The sequence below is a fragment of the Balaenoptera acutorostrata genome, chromosome 2 (assembly GCF_949987535.1).
Source record: "Balaenoptera acutorostrata chromosome 2, mBalAcu1.1, whole genome shotgun sequence".
Taxonomy (NCBI): Eukaryota; Metazoa; Chordata; class Mammalia; order Artiodactyla; family Balaenopteridae; genus Balaenoptera; species Balaenoptera acutorostrata.
In genome coordinates this window covers 49,341,558-49,367,506 of record NC_080065.1, presented here as the reverse complement: position 1 = coordinate 49,367,506, position 25,949 = coordinate 49,341,558, and the positions used below count along the sequence as shown (strand labels likewise).

The 25,949-nt window shown below is 39.6% G+C and overlaps 1 protein-coding gene across 11 annotated transcripts in view; it reads left to right on the top strand.

The window, feature by feature from the left end:
• LOC103002367 (cAMP-specific 3',5'-cyclic phosphodiesterase 4D) overlaps positions 1-25,949 on the top strand; it is a 723,774-nt gene that overhangs the window by 650,689 nt on the left and 47,136 nt on the right. For 10 of the 11 annotated variants that reach the window (XM_007176074.2, XM_007176076.3, XM_057541514.1 and 7 more), the window contains one exon: positions 17,041-17,153. In XM_007176074.2, the coding sequence (XP_007176136.1) occupies positions 17,041-17,153 (113 nt within the window). Of the gene's footprint in view, positions 1-16,373; positions 16,955-17,040; positions 17,154-25,949 lie in introns of those variants that run through there. The other variant, XM_007176085.2, reaches the window with a different exon arrangement.

Genomic DNA, 25,949 nt, shown 5'->3' with positions numbered 1-25,949 from the left:
TATTATTATTATTATGACAGAAGAGGTGCTTTGGGAACATAAGATTATGTAGGAGGGATTGAAAGAGGAAAAGACCCCTAGAAACTGAGGCAAGAGCTAGGTTTTCTGGGAATTTCTTTGTAAGAGTTAAAATGTGGGCCAAATGGAAAGATTTATTTTTCCTATTCATTTGCCAATGAAAGGCATAGGATGTGTGGCAGTTTTTGGGAAACAGTGCTCCCTGTTTGGTTGGGTCATTAGTAATTTTTAGGTCATTGGAGTCAGATATTTTTGGTCAGGCCAAGTTCCTCACAGCACATCTCATAGGGGTCCAGTTGGTGCGTGAACAGCTGAGATCATTTGGCCAAGACCGTCCCTGAGTAATTATTGGAACCTGGTAAGGAATCTCTGTCTTTTGACTCCAAATCAAATAGTCTTTGTGACCCTACATTAGCCTTCCGGATTCCAGAAACATTTAACTTAATTTTTCTACCTTGAAATTATAATGTCCTTATAGGCTTGTCTAAAACACTACTCTCAGGAAGAGTTCTGTCACTTGTGCTAATAAGCACTGCAGATATTAGACGTTGCAATCTGGCCACTAAGGGTTATGACTTTTTTTTTGTTCCGTCCTTAAAATGTTTAACTTTTTAAAACTAGTTGCCAAAACTTTAAAAACAGATTTTGCATATAAAAACTCCAAATGTGGGGATTCTTTTGAAAAATCTGAAGATCTGGCAACAGTTGGCCATCATTCCCACATGTGCCCTCTGAAGTCTCCACCTACTTCCCCATCAGTAGCCCCAACCACGTCATTCATCCATTCATTTATATGATCTGTCTGGCTCCTATAAGGCTTGTTAGTGAGTGATCTATGCTTTATGTGTTCAACTGGTAAGCCTCTAGTGTCCTAAGGAACCTCACACATGTATGGAGAAATGACTTATGAAGTATCTGCATGTTAGACAGCTCATACCATAAAGAACCCTGTTGTTCTACTTATGTCTCCCTTGCAGTAGAAAAGTAGAGGGAGAGTTTTTATTACAAAGTGGGAAGAAGAAACAAGAGGGAGACAAAGCTAACAATTATTAAGCTAGATGATTCCTTACCTCCGTGTTTTCAAACTTATTGGTAGATTGCAAAATGAGTTTCATGGGTCACAATCAATATTCTTAAAATAAATAGAATAGAAAACATCAGAGTGAATCATACATGGTAAGAGTAAATATTTCATGTAAGTTCTATTTCAGTTCTTTATATACTGGATCAAATATGTGTCCTGTGTTTGTGTGTTTCAATTATGTATAGATTTCCTTTATATGGTGTGTATATCATTCTTTCACTTTCACTTAAATGCATGGTTTTTTTAAACAAAGACTATAAACAAATTTTGCCATGACTATTATATATAACACACGAAAGTTGCTTTTAATAGGAGTGCACTCCCTCCTACCTTTTTTTTTTTTTCAGTAGTGTGTATGTGTTAATCCCAGACTTCTAATTTATCCCCACACCTTTCCCCTTTGGTAACCATAATTTTGTTTTCTACGTCTGTGAGTCTTTTTCTGTTTTGTAAATAAGTTCATTTGTAATTTTTTTTTGGATTCCACATATAAGTGATATCACATGATATTTGTCTTTCTCTAACTTACTTCACTTTGTATGATAGTCTCTAGGTCTGTACATGTTGCTGCAAATGACATTATTTCATTCTTTTTTATGGCTGAGTAGTATTCCATTAGATACATATATATGTGTGTGTGTGTGTGTGTATGTATGTATGTATATATAAAACCACATCTTCTTTATCTATTCATCTGTCAATGGACATTTAGGTTGCTTCCATGTCTTGGCTATTGTAAATAGTGCTGCTATGAATATTGGGGTGCATGTATCTTTTCAAATTAGAGTTTGCATCTTTTCTGGGTATATGCCCAGGAGTGGGATTGCTGGATCATATGGTAGCTCTATTTGTAGTTTTTTAAGGCACCTCCATACAGTTCTCCATAGTGGCTGCACCAATTTACATTCCCACCAATTGTGTAGGAGGGTTTCCTTTTCTCCAACCCCTTACCTTTTTAAACCAAACAGGTATCAAAACCTTCCTGTACGTATTTTTTATATTAAGAGTCAGCACCCACACTTCTTCAAAAAATGAGCACAATTAACAATAGTATTCATTGTACTTCCTACTTTAAACAAGTATACTGGTCATAGTATAAAATGTGTTTCTTACTGTGGTTCACTGTCAAAACTGTTTAAAAGCCACTTCCTTATCTGATATAATCTTCCCCCAAAACTCTGTATGGGTAGAGTCTGAGCCTTTAAGAAAACGACAGTCTCTACAGGAGCTGAAGTTCCCCATAATTTTTACTTGCTGGAAGGTCTCAGAGAATGCCAAAAAGGAATTAGCTGGGGCCTTGAAGCTGATGAATAAAGGGAACTTTCACGCTGGGAAGCCATGATTATTAGGTCACCAGGACAAATTATGAAAACAAAATATACAGACTGAAATTAGAATGTGGACCTGAATATCCAGAAGCTTCTCCGTTGGTTATTTTGCAACAAAATATTATATGAATGAAATAAATAATGCCAGTGAAATGGTAGATGCTCTGAGAATAGTGGTGTTAGCAAAATGGCAAAATTCATGAAACTTAAAAGTTGTATTTCAAGAGTTAAGGTATGTAATACCGTTTAAAAATATAAAGTTAAAAAGTCACCAGAAGGACACACCACAGCAACTTATTTTAATGGGTCTCAAACTTGTCTTTAAATTTAAACCCTTAATGAACTCAATGTGAAATGTCCACACATTAAATAAATAATTCTAGCTGGTAAATATATACTGGAGATTTATAAAAATATTTATAATATATGTGTAGTCATTATGTTTTCAGACAATAGGAAGAAAATTGTTATTCAACTTTTTTTCCTCTAATCAAGGAGCTGTAATTTATGCATAAACCTGGAATACTCAAAATAAAATATGGTTTTGCAAGATCAGAGGATGGCAAGAAGTGTCCAAATTGTTTTGAAATAATATATATTTTCAAAAGCTAGTCTTAAGAATGAAATAAAACATGAATGGCATGCTTTAAGCATCTAGCTTAATAAAACGACTACAGTTTTTTGTTGTTTTTATTGGAGTATAATTGCTTCACAATGTTGTGTTAGTTTCTGCTGTACAATGAAGTGAATCAGCTCTATGTATACATATATCCCCTCCCTCTTGGACCTCCCTCCCACCCGTCCCCCCATCCCACCCCTCAGGTCATCACAGAGCACGGAGCTGAGCTTCCTGTTCTTTACAGCATGTTCCCACTAGCTATCTGTTTTACCCATGGTAGTGTATATATGTCAGTCCTAATCTCCCAATTCATCCCACCCTACTCTTCCCCCCTGTGTCCACATGTCCATTCTTTACGTCTAAATAGTTTAAAGTAACAGGTACAATGAATACTCTTGCTTATTGTGTTCATTTTCAGAGAGATGCAGGGGCTAACTACTACTAGTACCAAAAATATGTACAGAATTGTTTTTAAATTTATTTTTATTTTTGGCTGTGTTGGGTCTTCGTTTCTGTGCGAGGGCTTTCTCTAGTTGTGGCAAGCGGGGGCCACTCTTCATCGCGGTGCCCAGGCCTCTCACTATCGTGGCTTCTCTTGTTGCCAAGCACAGGCTCCAGACGCGCAGACTCAGTAGTTGTGGCTCACGGGCTTAGTTGCTCCGTGGCATGTGGGATCTTCCCAGACCAGGGCTCGAACCCGTGTCCCCTGCATTAGCAGGCAGATTCTCAACCACTGCGCCACCAGGGAAGCCCCCAGAATTGTTTTGATAACTGTGTTTGAAGAAGAGATGAGGAGGAAATGGATGCAGTTAAAATCAGCTGTTACGTGTTACATGTAACAAACTTGATAAATATTTATAATTTTTTAAACAAATCATGCATTTAAGTTGAAAGGAAACCAACAAAACGAAATAGGCATATGGTTATGTGATTCTTTAAGTTAGTCTTAAATTCAAATAAAATATGGAACATGGCCTGGGGTTCAACCTTCTGTGGGATGTATTTTTAGCTCTATTTACACATGAAAAAACTGATAGATGGAAAAGTTCAATAATTCACCCAGTTTTGCCGCATGGTTGCTAACTTGCAGAGCCAACATTTGAGCCTAGGTCTCTGTCCCCAGTGTCATGCTCTTTCTATTGCTCATGACTGTCATCGGAGGCCACTAACATAGATGCCTCTAGAAACCTAGGTTTGTTGCTCACTGTGCATCTGGACTCCTGCAATGGAGTCTTTTATTTATTTATTTATTTATTTTTAATTTTTATTTTTGGCTGAATTGGGTCTTCGTTGCTGCGTGCGGGCTTTTCTCTAGTTGTGGCGAGCGGGGGCTACTCTTTGTTGTGGTGCGTAGGCTTCTCATTGCAGTGGCTTCTCTTGTTGTGGAGCACGGACTCTAGAGGGCAGCCTCAGTAGTTGTGGCGCATGGGCTTAGGTGCTCCATGGCATGTGGGATCTTCCCGGACCAGGGCTCGAACCCGTGTCCCCTGCATTGGCAGGCGGATTCTTAACCACTGCGCCACCAGGGAAGTCCTGCAATGGATTCTTAATCTACCTCCTCCCTTCCTCATTTTATCCTCCTGGGCCACAAGCACACTTATGCAATTCCCTCAATATCCATTAGCTCAAGGCCACACATTGAAGTATTCCACTGTTTCCCTCCTGCTCCCTGGAAGGAGTCTACTCCATCCGGGCTATTTTCCACCCACACATGGAACCTTTATTCAGGCTTCAGATGTTTCTTCTACCTGAAAAGAATGCCAGTTGACTCCCTCCTCCCACCCACAGCCATTCAAACCACAGACTGCGCCGAAGACCTCCATCCAGGTTCACCTTCTTCCTGGAACCCTGCACACCTAGCTGCCGTCCATACCTCCTGCTCCCTGCCCTGAGCCACAGTGGCACTTCCAAGCTGATGATTTCCATGCCACCTTCCACTGTCTCTAGGCAGCAACTGGTCATGTGTCTGATTTTCTCAGCAGGGTATTATAAGTTCCTTCCCAGGCCCAGGCCACTGAATCTTTCATGTTCTTGTATTTCACAGCAACCAGCACAGCAGAGAGGCTCAATAAATATGTATGGATTGTTGAACTGCTCTCTTTCTGGGATAAGAGAGAGAAAGGGGAAGGAAGGGGACGAGGAAGATTACTCTGGCCATTTCTCAACAGTACATGAGGGCATGAGGAGGGGAAAGAAGATGTCCTTGGTGGAGATTTCAAATATATGGGAACCTACAGAACATATGTATTGTGCTTATGTTTTCAGACTCACCTGACATGATATAGAGCAAAGTTTTCCAAAGTATGCTTCAAGACATTATAGTTGTTGCACTCCAAGATCAAATATGTTTTAATAATGCTTGTTAAATGACATTAAATAGGTCTCTTTGCTGTAGAGCTTCTAGCTTTTGGTAGGTTCATCTCCATTAAAATCACTGCTCCTTAAAATCATATATAACATTTCCCAATGTTGTTTGCCCACAGAATTCTCTTAGTAAGGAGACTCTCATAGGAATTATGTTCATTTAAACATTCTTTGGGAAATGTTGGAGTGATATCTCCCAGTAACTATATAGTAAGTGGTGTTCTGTCATTAACCAATGACATAATTGTATGTATTTTTAAATACTAGTGACTTTGTGTGATTTGGTGTGGTCTTGTGAAGGCCATTCTAGATCTTAGATTCTTCACTCATGTTCAGCCCAGAACTGGTTAATAATTGAAGGATGATGGTAAGAAAATAGTAATTGGCTTAGGATTGAGAACCTGTGAGAGTGGAAGTAACCCTTTATGTAAGAAATGCTTTATTGTAGATTAATTTATTTAAACAACCTTATAAGTTGGGTCAGAATAATAGTTACTATTGATTGAGTACCTGCTATAAGTCAGATATACGTGCATTACATGCATTTTCACATGCATTTCTCATAAAAATTAATTCCCAATTTATACAATGGGCTCAGGTATTTAAACGACTAATTTAAAATAACATGATGACTAGAACAATGGCAAAGCTGGAATTCAAATTCTGGGTGACTTAAAAATCTATGCTCTTTCCGTTCTGTCATACTGCTTCCCATGGGGAACTCTATGGGTTGCGGGTCTTTGCATGCGTGTGTAAGAGCTTTCTTATCCAAATCTAAAGCTCCCCAGATACTCTTGTACAATTAGAAAACTAATTTCTTTTACTTAAGCTTGTGTATGGTGCAGTTTATGCACAGGTAGACCATCCATGTATATATGATATAATCTTGAGTGCTGAAACTTGCTCTATAATGTATACACATTTAACAAATGCAGGTTTACCAGTAGGCTGACGTGGCTTCTCACTCATATGTTCTACTTACAGCACAAGTAGTGAGTATAAAAATGGGACATAAGGAGTTACCCTTCTCAAACCTATTCATAGGCTATTTGAAAGAGCCTACTCTTTCTTTGGACACCTTTTGTATAGATATATTTTTCTTAGCTCAGACTTCAATTCCCTTAAATGGAATGAATGTCTCTTTGGCATTACTTCTCTTTAGGTATCCCTAGTGAAGGGGAGTAAGGAAACAAAGAAGGCAGCAGAGGTACCAATTTGGAGTAAAACATTCTGGAGCAGTTTTTTTAATTTTTTTTTTTAAATTCATTTTTATTTATTTATTTATTTATTTATTTATTTATTTATTTATTTATTTATGGCTGTGTTGGGTCTTCGTTTCTGTGCGAGGGCTTTCTCTAGTTGCCGCGAGCGGGGGCCACTCTTCATCGCAGTGCGCGAGCCTCTCACTATCGTGGCCTCTCTTGTTGCGGAGCACAGGCTCCAGACGCGCAGGCTCAGTAATTGTGGCTCACGGGCCTAGTTGCTCCGCGGCATGTGGGATCTTCCCAGACCAGGGCTCGAACCCGTGTCCCCTGCATCGACAGGCAGATTCTCAACCACTAGCGCCACCAGGGAAGCCCCCCTCTGGAGCAGTTTTGATTAAAACAATTATTTTCTTTTCTCCATTCAGGAAGGAATTCTCCACCTGGAGTCCTTGGGGACTTCAGGGAAGCCAGTGAACACTTAAAATAAAAACTCTGATTATATGAACTTATGTCCAGTTTTCTGGATAGGTTTGCTTTAGATTCTCCAAAGGTTTATTAGACTTCCAAAAAGGTTTACAAGCATTGTGCCTTTTGAAGTACAGGGAATCAAAATATACCTACCACCAATGTCTCCTTTATGGGCAATCACTTAAGGGAGTTTTCCTTCCATGTGAAAAGTCAGAACAAAGATTGGGAGATAAGGATGATGGAGTGTACAAGATAGAATAGTGAGCAATGAATCAAGTATAGGTAATGGTGAAAAGAAATACATGATATAATGTGACCATGAATTATAAAGATTGAGAAAGGATTCTTAAGACAGAAAAGTCATATTCTAAGGAAAATCTAAATAAAAGTCTGGAATTAAAAAATCTAAATTATTTTTTAAAGCATAAAACCAACAGAGTATGTATGTGTGGGGTGTAGGAATGGGGAAACAGATGGGGATGGGGTGGATGGGGGAGATGAAGTAGTGAAAACACAGAATAATCTAATGGGGAGGCCATAGACAGTATTTAAGTTTATTACATTGAGAGAGAAATATAGATTTAAATATGGCTGTTAGAAAATAACACGAGCACTACAGATTGGCTAAACACAGAGCAGCAAGAATAGGTAAGTAGGTAGGAGATCCAGCTATTCTCCCAATTTTGATTTGCGTGGGGAACCCATTCTCTTGATCTTGGTAGGATGGATGGCACACAGCCCTTAGTTCATTCACTTGTTCCCCTCAAACTTCATACCTGCATATTGATGGAATCTTTCAAAATTTTGCCTGATTTTATAAAGTTCATTCTCTGTATTTATCATAATACCTATCATTTCAGTATAATATTAATATATCTTCCAAAAGACACCGTGATGCATTAACCATTCCAAAGTTCTGGCAATGTTAGTTCCTGATACTCTTTAACAACGGACAACACAGTTGAAAGCAAGAGATGTAGCATAAGAGATAGATGAAGATGGATACATCTAGAGAGGCATACCCAGGACATGATGACTACTTAAATCTTACTTGGAAAGAAATATCCTTATTTGTTATAAAGCATGCCTACTTATTGGTTATTTGCTCACAAATACTTGTTGAGTGCCGGTAAATGTCAGCAACTGTCCTAGGCACTTGTAGAAAAGCCTAGACACACATATAAAAGTGACATAAACACAGTCATAGAGGCAGAAGCCAGCAAATTGTATCTAGGTGGAAGGATTGGCTGAGAATGGCAGCCTTAGATGGGATGGTGAATAAGAGGAGCTGGAATGGTGTGGAAAAGCCCACTGGAAAAAAAAAGGCCTTCTGTGAACTCAAGAAGTATGGCATTCATAGAATAAGAAGGAGGGAGTTTGTGCAGCTGAATTTTGAGTGAGGAACTTACACATTAAAAACAGAGCTTAAGGAAGATTATTCTGACTTTATAAACAGGGCTGTGGTGAGAAAAACTGCACCCAGGGAGATCCAGTAGTCCGCTGTTACACGAATCTAGAAATATATAGATGAGGATTTGACTGAAGGTGGCAGTTGTAGAAATTAAGAAGAAATTGGTAAATCAATTGGCAAAGTATTAGATGGGAATATGGTTGGGGGCAGGGGTAGAGGGTATAAATATACAGCAGAGAAAGCAAGACTTTCTATTTATCGATAACTTTCTTTCTCAAAATATCTCAATTTCAAATGTAAAACATCCATACCTGGTATACAGTTGAGCTAAACTCACAGAGTTCCAGAATCATGGTATTGGATGGGACCTTTGAAGACATCTGGTCAATTCTGGAATGCCCTCTATAGTAATACCTGACCCCACCCGGGTTAATCAGTCATGAACAACTTCAAAACCAACACCTCACCCAGATTAACATAGTGTCAGAAGTTATAAAATAAGCAAGTACCAGAGCTGGGTAGGAAGTAGAGATCACCTAAGCAAACTCCTTACTTGCTATAAGGAATGCTTTGTGCAAGAACTGACAGAGATAAAGATGACTGTGTCATCCCTGAAGGTTGATGGAAACACAGATACCCTCCTACAAGCCCCTTCCCCATGGGAATCTAAATGACTCCTAAGGTTGTAACAGGAGTATGAAAATAACATACATAGTTCTAATAGTTTTTTTTTCAGCCTTTTTGCAAAATGTTTGTTGTTCTTTTATTGAAACAAATTCCCAGAGAGAAGCTTCCTCACTAGCATTTCTAATCTTTGTTGGTGAAATATAAATTGGGAATGAAAATCATCTTACCTCAAACCGGTGGGTGTATATGGTCTGTTTTGGATATCAGTGGCTATGCCTTGATACTCTCTCCTTTGAAATTCTTTTTCTTTGCTCCTGAGAGGTTCTCTCCCTACCTTTCTGGCAGCTTCTCCTTTCACACTAGGCCTCCTAACTGGTCTTGTCTTTCTCCAACCCTCCTTTCACACTTCCCAGAGTAATCTTTCTGAAAAGCAAATCTGACCATGTGACATTCTTGCTTAGATTTTTAGTGGCTTCTTCGGGAAAAAACCATAAACTCTTGGAATAGTATACTAAATCCCCCATAACTGCCACTCCACCTTTATCTTTGTCCATTGCTGGACCCCAAACTTAGCATTCTTCTCTGCTTGTAGCTACCTGAATGGCCTATGTTCTCTAACTGGCAGTGACACGTTACTCTCTCTCTTAGATGTCACCTCCCATTTCTCACCTGGTTCACTCTTCAATTCATCCTTGGAGACTCAAGGCTGGCACTCCCTCTTTCAGAAAGTTTTCCCAGATCTCTCCTGAGATGTGGTAGTTGGCACCTTCCCTGTCCCCCATCTCTGCCTTGTGACGACTTTGCTGTACCTACTGCCTGGTTTTGGTGGAAACTTACATACATATCTCCAATAATTGCCTTCCTCATTGGACTATGAGCTTCTTTAAACCCAAAGTTATTTCCTTCCATTTGGTGTACCCAGCGCCTGGGACCTAGCAGGTGTTCAATATATGTTCATTCAAGTGAAAAGAAAATTCTTATAACCAGTAGAATGTAAACTCCTTGAGAGTAGGCAGGAACTTTTAACTACCTTGTTCATTGCTAAATCTCCATCATTTGGTACAGTGCCTGGAAAAGAATCTAGTAGGTAAGCAACACAAGGTTATTTAACTCACGGTCTCTCACTTAAACTCATCTACAAGGTTCTTGTTATTATCCCCAATCTACAGATGAGGAAATTAAGGTCCAAGAAAGATTAGGTGGTGTGCCAGGGATTATGGCTTGTATGTAGTGGAATGGAGATGGGAACCACCTGCTACTCTTCTAGTTTCCATCAAGGAGTAATATTACTTATCGTCGCTCACATGTCACATAAAGTCCGCAATCCAGATGTCTGATTAAGCTTGGCTCAAACTCCAATTCCTTGGACAAAATTCCTTCCTGCTCTTACACTGAGTTCCAAAAGCTCCCTCCTCTTTCTCTGTCTCTTCTCAGTGTCAGCTCAGGCTGACATTTCAGTTTGAGCCAATCTGGCCTCCAAGCTCAGATTAACCAAAACAAAGTCTCTTTATCTCAGCATTTTGTACCTTCAGTAACTTTATTAAAGACTGGGGGGAGTGGGAGATTTACAGGGTGAAATTATCCTGTAAACAAAACTGACTCCTTTCTGTTATATACACACACACACACACATGCACACACACACACACACACACACACACACACACACCACATATATTCCCACTGGAGCAACAAGCATATTCTTCCCCTTTCCTATGTGGAAGAGACCACAGGTTAGTTCTGCCCAAACCAGTATTCCTTAAAGTCCCATCTTCTGTAATAAGTAGCCTTGTCAAGCACTTTCTTGCACTCTCCCTGAAAGAAATTCTGGTGAATAGAGTTACGATGAATACAATATGATGACAATTTCAGAAGACTGTAGTTTTTAAGAGCAAGAAGTCTATTCCTTCGGAAGTCCCACTGAGCAGTCCTTCTATTCATGCCTGACATGTCATGAGAGCACATGCTTATGTCAAATTTTAATACTAAGATTGTCTTAGATAAGAATAATCATCAGAAAAGCAAATATTCTGTAAATTATTAATTTTATTCTACCAATAACGTGGCTGAAGATAATGGTCTCACTGACTTCAGCCTTGCCTCCCTCAATCCCATTTACTGCAGAGTCCTAGAATTTTCCATCTTAATAAAACCAGATCCCCCATCAAGCAGTACTCCAAATCACTCAGTGGCTCCTCCTTTTGAAGATTCAGTCCAAAGCCCCTACACATGCCTGACAAGACTTCCATGACCAGTGTCTGTGGATTTCTCCAGCCTCTTTCCCCCTGAGCAAGGTCCTACTCATGGGAGTTCCTTTCCCTACATACACATATCCATACATCTTTTGAACTCAGGCCCATGTGCTTGTTCATATTATTTTCCCTTAAAAACTCTTCCCACCCCCTTCACTTACCTCCTGTTTCATTCTTTAAGCCTCAGCCTTCTCCCACTCCACCTCTGATTTAAATTGCCTTCTGTTATTCTCCCATAGCCTCCATGCTTCCTTCTTTCAGAATGCTTTCTACAATATAGTATGCTGAAACCATCTCCACCCCTGGACTCTAAGAGTTCCTTGGATAAGGGGCACATTCTTTCATTCATCTTGTTTTTGCAGACTCTAATAAAGTGCGTGACACATACTTGGTGCTAAATAAATGTTTGTTGAATTTCTGATGGTACTAGAAGTCAGTGAAATCCAATCTTGTATTTATTTCATTAAAAAATTCTACTAGAGCCTTAGGCAGACCCAGAAAAAAAAAATCATAGATAGTGGGAAGATAGAAAAAAACTCACAAAATTATGTACACCTTCTCCTTGGAGGTTTTTTGAAGTACTAAGTGAAATTTTATATTTTTCATAAGATTTCAAAACAAGAACTTGATGCCAGAAATACACTTGGAAATGAGAACAGCTTGCCACTGGCAAGCTCTGCTTAAACCTGTTACATGTACACATTGAAAGTGTATCCAACTCCTTCATGTATTTCCCATCAGATAAAATGTAGAGACAAAAAAAAAGTCAGCAAAAGTTAGAGCTAAATTGCATCAATCTTTTACTGTAGCAAATTCAGGGAGTGACTAGCTTGAAGCAATACATGGTGACGTGGAAATCATTTTTCTCCAGTTCTACCTGCTTTAGACACTATCAATTCCATCCTTAGGAACAAAGAGGGAATTTGGGTGGGAATTAGGAAAGGAGAAGCTGGAATTGCTTAGGAAGATATACATTTAATTACTTACTCTTAGGAGATGTTTAGTGAAGGGCTTTTTTTTTTTAATTTATTTATTCATTTATTTATGGCTGTGCTGGGTCTTCGTTTCTGTGCGAGGGCTTTCTCCAGTTGCGGCGAGCGGGGGCCACTCTTCATCGCGGTGCGCGGGCCTCTCACTATCGCGGCCTCTCTTGTTGCGGAGCACAGGCTCCAGACGCGCAGGCTCGGTAGTTGTGGCTCACGGGCCTAGTTGCTCCGCGGCACGTGGGATCCTCCCAGACCAGGGCTCGAACCCGTGTCCCCTGCATTAGCAGGGGGATTCTTAACCACTGCGCCACCAGGGAAGCCCCCAAGGGCTTTTTTTAAAAAAAATTTTTAAGAACAATCTGAATCAGCTGTTACAGTTTGTATTTTTTTTTTTTTTTTGATTAAGGGAAAGCAAATGGTGTCCAAGGTAAAGTGATTTTTTTGGACTTGTTCTCTTCATTTACACCAATAGGCTTGTCTAGGAGTTATGACAAATTTATACAGACCTTTAATCAGTCAAGAGTTGGCAAAGAAACTGACATCCATAGAGTCACACATTACGTAGAACGGATCCTTTTACCTCAATGGTCAACATCGCTGTAAGTTGTGGGTAAGAGTAAGCGGCTGAACATTTCACAAGAAAATGACCTCAACCTCTAGCTCACTGCTGTGGCTCTGAGGCAATTCGTTTTTTCCTTTTCAAAAGGAAGCTGCTGCTTCAGCATCTTCTCCTGGAGCTCCTGGCACCATTTCAGGCCATGTGTCAGGGGAACCCTTGATCACATCACAATGACGGAAGCCAAGTGCTGGCCTGCAAGAATTGAGGACTGTTTGTTCACAGAAGATCCTGAGCAGAAACACGGGTGTCACATAGTTCAAGGGGGCCTTGAAGGAAACTGATTCTGCTGTAGGAGGGGACTTACAAAGGCTCAAGTTATTTCTCAGTTGCTGTTCCAGAGCCCTCTCCTGGCTTCTATGGAGTTTGGCCAAGAGTTGTTGCTTAGGCAGTTTTTCCCTGTAGTTCCTTGACTTAGCAAGATTTTGGACGGGAAAATAGGAGAGTTTTCTTATATTTTCAAGTAGTGCCACAGTGACTGCTACTCTCTGGGGAGAAAAGTATTTTATTAATGAATGCAGTATGTGTTCTTGGTAAAACCCCAAATTAAACTAGCTGACTGTTTTTGTCCTGCGAAATGTTGGTGACATTTAGGTGTGTTGTTTGGTGTGCTGACTCAGTTTCCTGGAGGAGAGCTGGCAACTCCACATTGAGGCTTTTTTAGTGGGGATGAAAAAGTCAGTTACTTGATGTTTTAGAACATTTGGGGTTAAAATTCCTAAAAGTTCAGCTTTAACACTGATCCTGAAAAACTGTGGCTGACCATATTGCCTATAAACCTAGGAATTTGGAAAAAGTAGTATTCTCAGCTCTATGCTAATATCAACAGTAATGCTTTATTTGAGCAACAGTTTTATAGAACAAACTGTTCTTTGCTCTGTTGTTAGTAATGATTTTCTTACTTATTGGTATGTAGGTGTGCTCTGGTCATTTTTTTTTTTTCTTTTTTCATTCTCCAGATTTATACAGTGCATGCAGAAGTAGTTAGAACTTAAAATACATACACAATAAAGGTGTTTTAAACAAATAAAAATCATAAAATAAAATACATACACAGGCCACATTCTTACTGTACTCAAATGCTGATTGTCAAAATGACTAATCTGTGATTGGGACATAAAGTAGATCTTCTGAAACAAGCTGTCCCTCTTGTCGCTGTGCTGCCTTCTTAAGAGCAAGTCCTTTATTTAAGTACATAGTGTCTTGAGGCATTGAAACTTTACTGAATTACTTCTTCACTATTACAATTAAAAATTAAACACTGAAGTGTAATACGTGGTACCACATCCTGCTAGGTCCAAGGCCTATATTTCTGAAAAGCTTTGAGGAGTTGGTGAAGATGGGAGGGGGACTGGGAGGTCCCCCTGGGGCTCAGACTTTGGAAAAGTTGTAGAGCAGGGGAGAGGAACACGGAACACCAAGGCTTTGAGGTGTGGAGAGGGGATTCCTGGCTTCCAGATATAACCAGTGACTGGAAAGATGGCAGTGAACAAATCCTAGATACAATCAATGGTCATGCATCTTTAATCCATTGGATGTGCTAACTATGGATAGCCCAAATCAGATCACCTAAAATAAGTTAATTTCCTCTTAAAATTCCTACATCCTTATTTTATACCTTGGAAGAAAAAAGCCAAAATAAAACCATATAGTACATGTACTGCCATCACAACTAGGCAATGCTATAGTTGCATATGGAAGATATTAAGTAAAATGAAAATGTGTTATGGTCATAGGCTTAATTATTATTTGTGATCTTTAGGGTATGGGATTACAAGGAACTTTCTGCATTACATCTTTGTGTAATGTTTCAAATTTTATAACAAACATGTTATATTTTTATATACTTAATCAGGGAAAGGCTATACAGATAAAATACCTTATACTTACGATTTAAGATTATCTTTAAGGCTTTTCCTTTTGTTGGGGGAAAAGCTCCAATCACACTTTAATTCACCTGGCAAGGTTAGGTAGTTGTTGTTCCCCAAAAGTATATATTTACAGAGATTGGTGCAGGAAAAAAAAAAAGTGGAATAAAAGAGGCAATTTTTAACCTAGAATTCCCAAAGTGAATAGCAAACAGTTCAAGAATCCCTGATAATAATAAGCCACATGGCCCATGTAACAAATACTTTGAAAGTTATTCTAACTTTTACAAATGGTATATAAAAACCTATCTGGAAAATCCCAGGAGCCCGAGATTCAGTCCATGAAATTTTTTGTTGTGCCACTCATCATTTATGGAGTCTAAATTTCAAGGGCAGAATTTCTTCTCCAATACCTGTAGATTCGAAGACCAAGGAAAAGGATCTCACCAACTTCATGTAAGCTTTTCAGTGTATTCTTTCTAATTGACAGTAACAAAGTTTCGTAAGATGGGCTCTTGGGAGTTTGGATGTTTTCCCTCCTCTAAAAGGTTCGCTTACCTGCACGCTAATATAGTGAAGTTCTCTGCAATTGATCCCTTACTGTAGAGCTCCCCCAGGGTCAAATTTTGTAATTAGAACCTGCTTCCATACGCTGTCTTTGGATGTGGTCTTTCCATTTTCTCACGTTTGCAGTTTTTTCTGTGCACGGTGGGTAGAAACACTCTTCTAGACTCTTCCCGTTGGCATCGAAATACCATCCCGGTCCCTGATTTGCAATTCCACTGACAAGGAAGCATGTATGCAGGACAGGCGTAAATTGCCCATACGGCGTGCTGCATTCACTTTGCTCTTCCTTTACTGTAACTCTTAGACAATTCTGAACGTGAAAACACAACATATTGCCAAATCTGTGAATTCTAAGGCGTTCTGACCCACAACATTGTTTTTGTTTGCTTGCTTATGTCCACCCCGAAACTTAGACGTATGGTTGTTAGCAGAGGCTGGGCTGGGAACTGAGGGTCTGGTCTTAATAGAAATACTTTTGATTGCACAACCACCCTGTCCTCTTGAAGTAGGTAAATCCTAAACCCTCAGAAACGAAGCCTCAGAAACACTAAAACCCAAACCCACACAAACGGTTGCGCGGGTCCTAAATAACCCAGCTTGTGCCGCCCGTCGGGCTCTCCCGCGAAAGCTCGCAGGAAGCACGGGACGGTGGAGACGCGGAGGCTCGGGCCGTCTGGGCAACCGGGAGGGCCTCGGCTCGGCTGGGCGTGCGGGGTCCCCGCGGGGCAGGTGCGCCGTCGCGCGCGCGTGCGCCCCAGGTCCCGCCTGAGCCCCGCGGCGGGCGCGACCCCGGGCGGCGGGCGAGCCGGCGGCGGGCGCTCCACGCCGGGTTTTCCGCCGCTCCCCTCGCCCCGGCCCCCGGCAGCAGCACGGACACACACTCTAGCGCCCGCGCTTCCCCAGCCGGGCTTCGGAGCGAGCGGCGCGGGGCCGCGCGGGGTGATGCTGCGGCGAGGCGGTGGGGCGGCGGGGGCCCCTGGCGGGCCGTGGCCCCGGGCGATCTCGGCGTGAGAGAGCCGAGGAGGAGCCGGGCGGCGCCAAGGGCCGTGCGGGGCGCGAGGGGGAGTGTTCCCGGAAAGCCGCGGCGATGGAGCCGCGCTGCGCCCGCCGCCGGAGGAGTTGAGAAAGAAAACAGGAAACGTGGTGGCTGCGCACCCGGCCGCGGCTGATTCATTCGCTTTGAGTGAAGGCTCGGCAGGAGGGGCGGGCGCGGGGCCGGGCGCCGCGCAGATCGCGCCGTGGACCAGACGCTCCCTCCGCGGGGCGGGCTCCCGGGCGCGCGCGCCATCCCCTTCGCCGTCCTACGGCACCAGGACTTCTTCAAAGTCGCATCTTGAGGGTTTTGGTCCGTGTAGAAGTTGACTTGCCGCACTTGGCGCGCCCTTCCTGGACGCCGAACAGAGACGCCAAGCTGGAGAGGGCGTGCGTTCCCGAGGCCGGCCGCACCGCTAGCAGAGCCCCGGCCCCCCTCGCGGTGCCCGGCTCGTCAATATGAAGGAGCAGCCCTCATGTGCGGGCACCGGGCATCCGAGCATGACGGGGTACGGCAGGATGGCCCCCCTTGAACTCGCCGGCGGCCCTGTGAAGCGCTTGAGAACTGAGTGCCCCTTTCCCTATCTCTTCGCAGAGGAGGCCTACCAGAAACTGGCCAGCGAGACCCTGGAGGAGCTGGACTGGTGTCTGGACCAGCTAGAGACCCTGCAGACCAGGCACTCCGTCAGTGAGATGGCCTCCAACAAGGTAAGCCCCGGCTCGGCTCTCACCGAGGCTCCTAGGCTGCTGATTCCCACGCTGGTGAAGCCACCCGTCCCCGTGGCCTGGGGAAATACATACAGGGGTTTGTCACACTCACTGCATTTTGGCTCCCTTGGAAGGAGGTTCCTGATGCCGTGCCTTCCCTCTCTCTTCTATTCACTCCAGAGAAATTAAACATTTTGCAAAAGCAACTTTGACATAGTTTGACTGCAGTACCCCCAAGACACTGTGTGTGTGTGTGTGTTTGGAGGGGTACTTCTAAGTGACACTTTGCCCTTGCAACAGAAACCGAGTCTGGTCTACAGGCAATCCATGGTTTAGGGTATTCTTGGGATTCCCAGTGGAAAATAAGAATTACTAGAGGTCAGTGCAATCCCTTGGATGTCACCACCTACTGAACTCAAACGCAGAAATGTTCACTGAACTTGGAACCTTAACCCCCATTTATCTAAGTGTCAGGGTACCCTGTAAGAACTGAGCCTTTATCTTTTTGCTTGGCCATATGTGTCCACAGGGGACGTCAAAGTTAAGGTTCATTGTGATCACTGCCTTTGTTTCTGTGAATCTTGGAGAGAGAGTCCAGTTTTCTGAGGTTATTTAGTTACAGTGATGCTTCAATGGGGCATTTGTGCCGTATGCCAAGGTGCTGGTCTTGGTGGATAGTGGAGGTTTGAGGGCTGAGAATCAACCCTTAGCCGGGCACAGCCTTAAAAGCAAGGTAGAGTGTTGTCCGTTTTGGTGTATTTTTTGGAATTCCTTGTTTGTTTTTTTTTAAACAATCTTCAGTTATGTAAGGAAATAATTGGGATTATGTATTTTGTTTTGTTTTGTTTTGGGGGGGGATTATGTATGTTTTTAATGATTGTTTGGCTCAGGGGGTAGGAAAGGAGGCATGGGCATGTTGGATGCAGGTGGCTGAGGGATTTAGCCAGTAAGGACTGGTAACTGTGTGTGGCAATTAATAACAGTTGCCCCCTAAAGATATTTAAGTATCTTTGGCCACTTATTTACAAGGTCAGGAAGGTATACCATTTTACTGTTTATCTACATGCACATATTTTTCAGAGAGCTATGCTTTTTTTTTTTTTTTTTAGTTTACTATAGTTTTTATACCACCTGTTTTTTTCTCATGCAGTTTTAAAAAATATCATAGCATATCACCCACTTGATTGTCTTGTCTGTTGACAATGCTTATACAGACAGCTTGGTTTTTAAGTAAAAAGTTAGCTTCAAATAAACAAGATAAAAAGGACCCCCCAGTCACTATCTGTGGGCAGTAATCTACCCGTAAGCACACTGACCTACCCATATGCACACTGATGATCAAATCTGTATTTTTTTTTTTGTCATTTAAGCCTCATTTCTAAATTTGGTATGGCTCCTCATCAAAATGATGGGTTATTACTCTCTTACTCCCTGCCATGGCATCAGGTGCTATTGTTCTCATCTGGCTAACAAATTCTTAGTTCATTGATTCATTTTATAACATATAGATTGTTCTTTCATAAGTTGGTTCATAATAGCAGTAGACATATGCTGAGTATCTCCAGTGTCCTAAACACCGAATGGGACCATTCTGCAGTGGACCTGAGTTCTTATTCTCTTGTCTGGTTAATTCTATGTAGTAAAAGGAAAAACCAGAAGGCACCAAAAGATGTGCAAGCCTTTGCTTATATTTTCAAGATGATTTGACAGTACTTTTTCAGCACAATGAACCTCAGCAGCTACAATTACTTTCCCCCTAATCCATACTCTTAATGATGAGACCTCTATTTGAATTTAAAAATTAACATGAAATCTAATCATGTATTGTAAATGACTTCAACTGTCAAGTATTAATTTATCTATACTTTAAGATGAAAAAATAAAACTTGAGGTCACAATGATTGTTCAAAATGATTTCTTTCTTTTTAGGGCATTTCTTTCTTTTAAAATCCCTGTCTTTTAAAGACAGGGATTATTTTTTTTAATCTTTATTGTGAAGACCCCTCAGACTTTAGGTTAATTTACAGGTTTAGTGTAGGAGGTGAATTTATTTGGTTGAAGTGAAGTCTAGGTTAAGTGAGAAAAGACTTTTTCAAAATAGTCGTTCTAGCTGTGTTTATGTCTTGTAAGATTATTGACATGACACTTATTTTTAACATTAAAAAATTCAACTCAGCTGAAGCTGTTGATTAAACTTTTCATGTCTAATTCATTCATTTCTTTTTTTTTTTAAACCCATTCATTTCTAAATGAGTGCTAAGCTCCTGTGACTTTTTATAGATGAAAACGGATTAGCATAGAAGGAAAAAGAGCTCTTGGTAAAGGTTGTAAAGTTACCCTTCAGCCAGATAACAAGGGCACAAATAAGTCACATCCACATGAGCTGTAAACTGAGTTGGAGCAGCTGATCTAAAGGTCCCCAGGAGTGATGCCGAACCTAAGTCTGAACTGGAAATGTGACAACTTGCGTCATGTGTCCGCTAGGTTGTCGAGCATCTCTTGAGTGTGAAAGAATAAGTCTGAAACATTGCTCTTGGTTATTAGTCTTATTGCCATCCATTCTTTTCACATGTACTTGTTCGAACCAAACCGGTGTTCCCCTTGAAAAGTCATGAAGTTTTTCTTTGTTTTCTTCTCTTTTTCAGGCTTTAAAAAAAAAGTACTCTAATAGATTAAAATGACACAATAAAATACTAGTAAGAAATCAGGATTTTTAAGTGATTATGTAGAGAAAATATTTATTATGGAGGTGGATTTGGGTGTTAGGAAGAAGGAAATTGATTCCTCAAACTCATTTAACAAATTGGGTTAATGAATTCTTCATATTTTAAAAAATCTTAATAGAAGGAATCTGAGCTATTAGCAGTTTTTAAATGACGCTTTAGAAGCAACTAGATGTATTTCCTGATTGGGATTGTAGTGTGCATAATGCTTATTGATGGTATTGAGACAGGAAAATTATTGAATCTTTGGCCACTGCCAACGTTGGCTGTAATACATGTAGGATGCTTGCACCAAGTAGGGTAAGAGACTCCAGATGGCATTTAGTTTGAGAGGTTAAATCTACAGCATTTAGCCTCATAAGCCCATTAATCTGCCCAAGATTTGTACAGATTTCCTTTGAAACCTCACTGCTAGAGTTGAGAGAGGTTTTGGTGAGGTCTCAAAGCTTTGGAGGCAGACAGACCTGGAAGTTGAATCATGGTTTTGTTCCTTACTAGCTGAGTTACATTAGAGAAATGACAAACTTTTTTTAGCTTCGGTTTCCTTAGCATAAGATGAGCTCAATGATATCTATTTTGAAAGGTCAGTGTAAGAATTTGAAAGAATATGTGTAAAATAGTTAGCTAATAAATAGTGTCTGACAGGCACTATACCTGCCATTATTGGTATTATTATTGAAGGTTTAGGTTAAATTTGATTGGTTGCCTACTTGGCTAAAATATTTTTTTTACCATTCAGTTGTCATTTATACTTGATGTTTTAAGTTTCATGGATTTTTATAATACAATTCTTAATAACTATCTTTAGTGCACAGTTCTGTATTGTAAAAAATGCTTAAATTATATTTATACTTTTTTTAGTATAATATAGACACAAACATTTTGAAGTTCTAATTGGAAGCTTAATCTTTTCTTAAATTTCAGCTGCAGAATTCCAGACAGCTAAATACTTTTTCTCTTTTATTCTAAAACTGAAAAGACAGCACTGATTAATTTTTAGAAAATATTAAACAATGTGGGATTGGTAGGTGCATTTCCATCCTTTTGTACAAATTTTGCAAAGCTAAAGTAACTTTTTAGACTGTTTTTAAGGCAGAATAGCTTCACAGTGTTTTTGGTTACCTTTCTCTCATAGAAAGCAAACTGAGGATGTGAGGAGGGCAAGCCAGAATCTAAGCCTCAAGGGTTATGCTGTGGAACCTTGTAACTTTATTCTCTTGTGACCTAATAACGCACATTTCACCACATCTTCAATGTAAGTGTGGCGATGTTTGAAGGAGAAAAAATCATCTTGATTTTCCCCCAAAATATACTACTATAAAAATGTATTGTTTCTTTCTAAATTTGGGGCAGTTCCGAGGCTTGGCATTGCTGGAACCTACCATGCTTCAAGCTGAAAGTCTGCCTTGAAGTTAGGATTCAGGCATCCTTCTAAGAGACTTAAGATTTTTCTTTAGTTCTTTCTAGACGTACGTAGGCCAGCTTTGCAAATGTGAACATGACTTCTATATGGAATTTATTTTGTCTGTTTGGTTTTTAACAAAGATCTCTATCATGTTTCTGTTGCCTATAAATTAAATTGCTTTTCTGGGGTGCTTTTTCTTAGTGTTTTTGCGCTCTGCTCCCCCTGCTGCTTTTTAATAGTCAATGCATACGTAACATATACTACAGCTTTCTGTGACTGCTGATATATTTTCTTCTGGGCAAGAGTGGTCCTGGAATGAATATAGAATGTTCATAGAAGTGGCTGAATCTTAAGATTTTTCAGCATGACACGATTATAAGATAGCTCAGAACAGAAATAAATGTTTAATTTTGCTGAGAAGGAAGGTGAAACTAGTTGGAAAAGGCATTTTAATTTTATGAAGAGCAAATAGCAAATAACAGTCATTTACTTCAAAATATTAAAACTTATTGACATAGTCATACAGAGTTGTTAAGAGTTAATCAGCATACCTAAAGGAAAACTCTAAATTTTAAAAGAAAATATCGTTCGTAAATATAGAAATTCAGCTTACTGATGTTTTTGAGTTTGCTATCTGCTTTTTCACCTACTTTATAAAAGTAGATTTACCAAAGATTTATGTTGTTTACATATAGAGCCTTAAAGTTAATGACAGATTGGGCATGCTTATTTTTATGATCACTGTTTTAAAAAATACTTTCTTTGCTTTTATTTTAAGTAATAATAGAAAGAGGGAAGCACTTTTAACAGATATTTTTATGTTTCATTGAATAGTGAAGCCCTTGACTTTAACTTAATAAAACAGTAAAGATTAAGGCAAATCTTTTTTTTATCTCTACTGTCATCAGCTCAGTTTCTGTATCAGTATTTAGTGGCAGTAAGCTTAAATATCCTTAACATTTAATTATCAAAAACTTCTATTTTTGTGATTCAGTAAATTAGTCATTACTTGAGAAATTGCTTTCAGTTATTGCATTTTGATTTAATTATAGGAAAGTGGTAACTTCTGTCTCAGAGTGTTATGAACTATGTCTTTTTTTTTTCCGAAACAAAAGGCTTGGCCAAGATAAAATAGCACTTTTCCCAGTGTATGAATAGATTAAGCACATTTTTTTCCCCAAATAGCAAGGATGATAGGTAATGATTTTGTTCAATTTAAGAAGATTCCTATGATAGTCATAGATTGTAACTATTCCATAAGATACATATAATTATGGCAGATGTGAAATGCTGATAATGATTTTCAGTTGATCCATAAAATACTATGTAGAATCTGATTTTCTCTTTTTCAGAAAGAAACCAATCCTTTTAAACTGCAAATAGCTGGAGTTTATTTTGTGACAGCATAGCTCTGCCAGGGCTAGCTCTGTACCTGGCTAGTTGTGATAGTTGAATTGGCATTTTAGCCTGAGATCTTTCTAGGAAATAGCGCGTGGGTAGCCCTTTATTTTGCTGTTCACATTAGTTTTAAAAGACTTTTTAAGAAGGCATTTTCTTTTATTTACTCTAACAGGGATTAGGATGGGGAGGGGTGAGCCTTCCTATTTGCTTAAACAACAAACAATTCTGTTTTGTTCATTGGGAAATTCATTAAATTGGATTACCAACTGCAGTGATAATAGCTTTATTATCCTTTATACTTAGAGAATACTTTATCTTTAAAGAAGTATTTTTCTTTGTTATTATTGTTTAATATTCTGTGTTTTTTTGTGCCTGTTTTGCTGTATTTTGTGTGTGATGAGGATGAATGGTATTTACTCTTTCTCCTGACATATACACCAATGCTTATGGCAGCTTTGTAGAGTGGAAAGGACATAGATGTTTTTTGTCAGGTGGACTTGATTTCAAATTCTAGCTCTGCTGCTTCCTACCTAATGTTTTGGGGAACATGCCTCACTTCTCTGAATCTCAATTTCTTCATTTCTAAATGGACATAATAAAAGGGGAAAATAAAATTGAAGATTGTTAAGAGCATTAGATATAATATATAGAAAGCTCACTTTGCTGAACAGCATATACTGGGTGCTCAATAAATTACGTGCAATTTATTCTATCCTTAGACTGTATTGGAAAGGAGAGATTAAGAAAAACCATGTGTCATATACTCCTTGTAATATAAGAACATCCTATTTTTCAGAAGAAGAATGTGACCTTTATTCTATAATAAATAACAAGTCAAAATCAGTGTTCTCAGACTTCCTGTGTCTATTCATAACTACTGTATGTTAAATGCTTTTATTTAAAGCATTTATTTTTTAAAGTTAAATGTCCACCTGAGTGCCTCATCTTAAGCAAGGAATTACATGAAATCATGGATTTGGTGTTCTAGTTATTTTTTATTATAATATTATTATATTAAAATATGTTATTTTTTAATATAATGTTCTAATTTTTTTAACATACATTGAAATTAATTTGTAACACAATGAGAAAATACTCATCCACACCACCTTAAAGCATTTTACTTGCCACTCACAGACAGTGGGCGTACTTTTCATTATACTAGTCTAAATTGGCAGTAAGAACCATCTGGGGAGTCATTTTTGGTTAGAAAGGTATGTCTGTTTTAAACAACCTATGGTTTTTCTTCTCTGCCATTAATGGGATTTCCCCACTAGAGGAGAAAATGCCAACTATCATCAGCAGAAGTCTCCCATTCATTAGGCATTCATTCCTCAGGCAGAATGGTCTATGGATTTAGAGCACTCTCCTGTAGCCAGATTGCCTGCGTTGGATTCACTCTCCGCCTTTTACTAAATATAAATGGGACAATTTACCTTCTGTGCTTCAGCTTCCTCTTCTGTTAAAGAGTTACTGTGATGATTTAATGAATTAAAAGATGGAAATTGTCTAGACAGAGTCAGGAACATAGTGGGTGCTCAGTAATGTTAAGTCCTTTATATCCACCTATAAAGGAATATCATCTTTCTTTTCTTATTTTGTGGGGTGAGAGTTAGAGAAGGTGTTTGTTTGCCATCCTGATACTTTCGCTTGCAGTGACCTTTTAAGAGAGAATAGTGGCCTCATGATGTTGATGTGAACCAAATAGGACTCTTGGAATGTTTCATTTGCTCTTCTCCCCATCAATGACGTTTCATGGAGTTTACCTTTTGTTTCTTTGTGTGATTTTATGGTATAGCCCATCAAACTGGCCTGAGGTTTTCTCAGAATATCTAAAACTCTCTAAGCTGTTTCTAGCAGAGATAGCTAAATAGTGGAGAATAGTCCAGCGACTTTTTTTTCATAAATGAATGCACCCTGTTATTCCTCTGAATGAGACTGAAAGTAACCCAGGCACAGAATCTCTTATTAATACTTAATGTTAAGAAAACTGTATTCAGGACATAGCCTTCCATGGCACTTCTCAGCAACGTTACCATCTGGTATATGCAAACATTTCCTTGCTCAGTCAGCTGAGAGAACCTAAAGCAATGACGCCCCAGTAGCATTGAACACATCTAGCACCCTCATCTTGGTTTCTAATACCATTCTCCAATAAAAGGAACCAGGACTCCTTGAAGTAGCTGATTCTAGAACTGGGGCAGGAAATGAGGCTGGAGTCATGTTGCAGTTCCAGAAAGTAAGGAAGTGCCCAAACAAATGTTGATGGGAACATATCAGAGGGACACAAGAGCAAACTGAAAGAGCTCCCAGTTCCCAGCTGGGACTATTTGATCAAGAAAATAAACTAGTGTTGAAATACAACTCAAGGTATAAAACAAATAGCCATGAGTTCAACTGATATAATTTATTGAATGAATAATTAAATGGGGGAGAAGAGACAAATCCCTTGTGCTGAAGAATTCCAAATAATTTATGTATATACTCTGCTCTCAAGGAAGGAAAGTATAACTCTCCACTCCTTAAGTGTGGGCTGTGCATATTGACTTCCTTCCGAAAAGCACAATGTGGAAAGAGGGAAAGAGTACCTCTACTGTGGACAAACCTGATAAACACACACTACCTCAGCCAGTGATCAAAGTCGACATCAACGGTGATAAGTCAAGTTGTAGTAGGTACCCTTGATATGATCTGATGAAAATGGTACTGACATCTGAGTTTTCTTCCAAAAACATATAACCCCACTCTAATCATGAGAATAACATCAGATAGTTCCTAGTTGAGGGACATTCTACAAAATACCTGACCAGTACTTCTCAAGACTATGAAGGTCATCAAAAACAAGGAAAATCTGAGAAACTGTCACAGTCAAAAGGAGCCTAAGGAGACATGACGACTAAATGTAGTGTATCCTGGATGGAATCCTGGAACAGAAAAGAACATTCGGTAAAAACTAAGGAAATCTGAATAAAGTGTGGGCTTTAGTTAATAATAATGTATCAATGTTGGTTCAATAATTGGGACAAATGTATCGTATACTAAAGTAAGATATTAATAATAGGGGAAACTGGGTGTGGGGCATATGGGAACTCTCTGTACTTACTTTCACAATTTTTCTGTAAAACTGAAGCTTTTCTAAAATAAAAAGTTTATCAGACAAATCTTAACCATCCTTTAGGGTCTACCTGCAATGCTACCTCTCCTGTGAAGCCTTTTCTGTCCTGTCTTCTCCCATATCTCCTATCCCAGCCTCCCCTAATTGGGTGT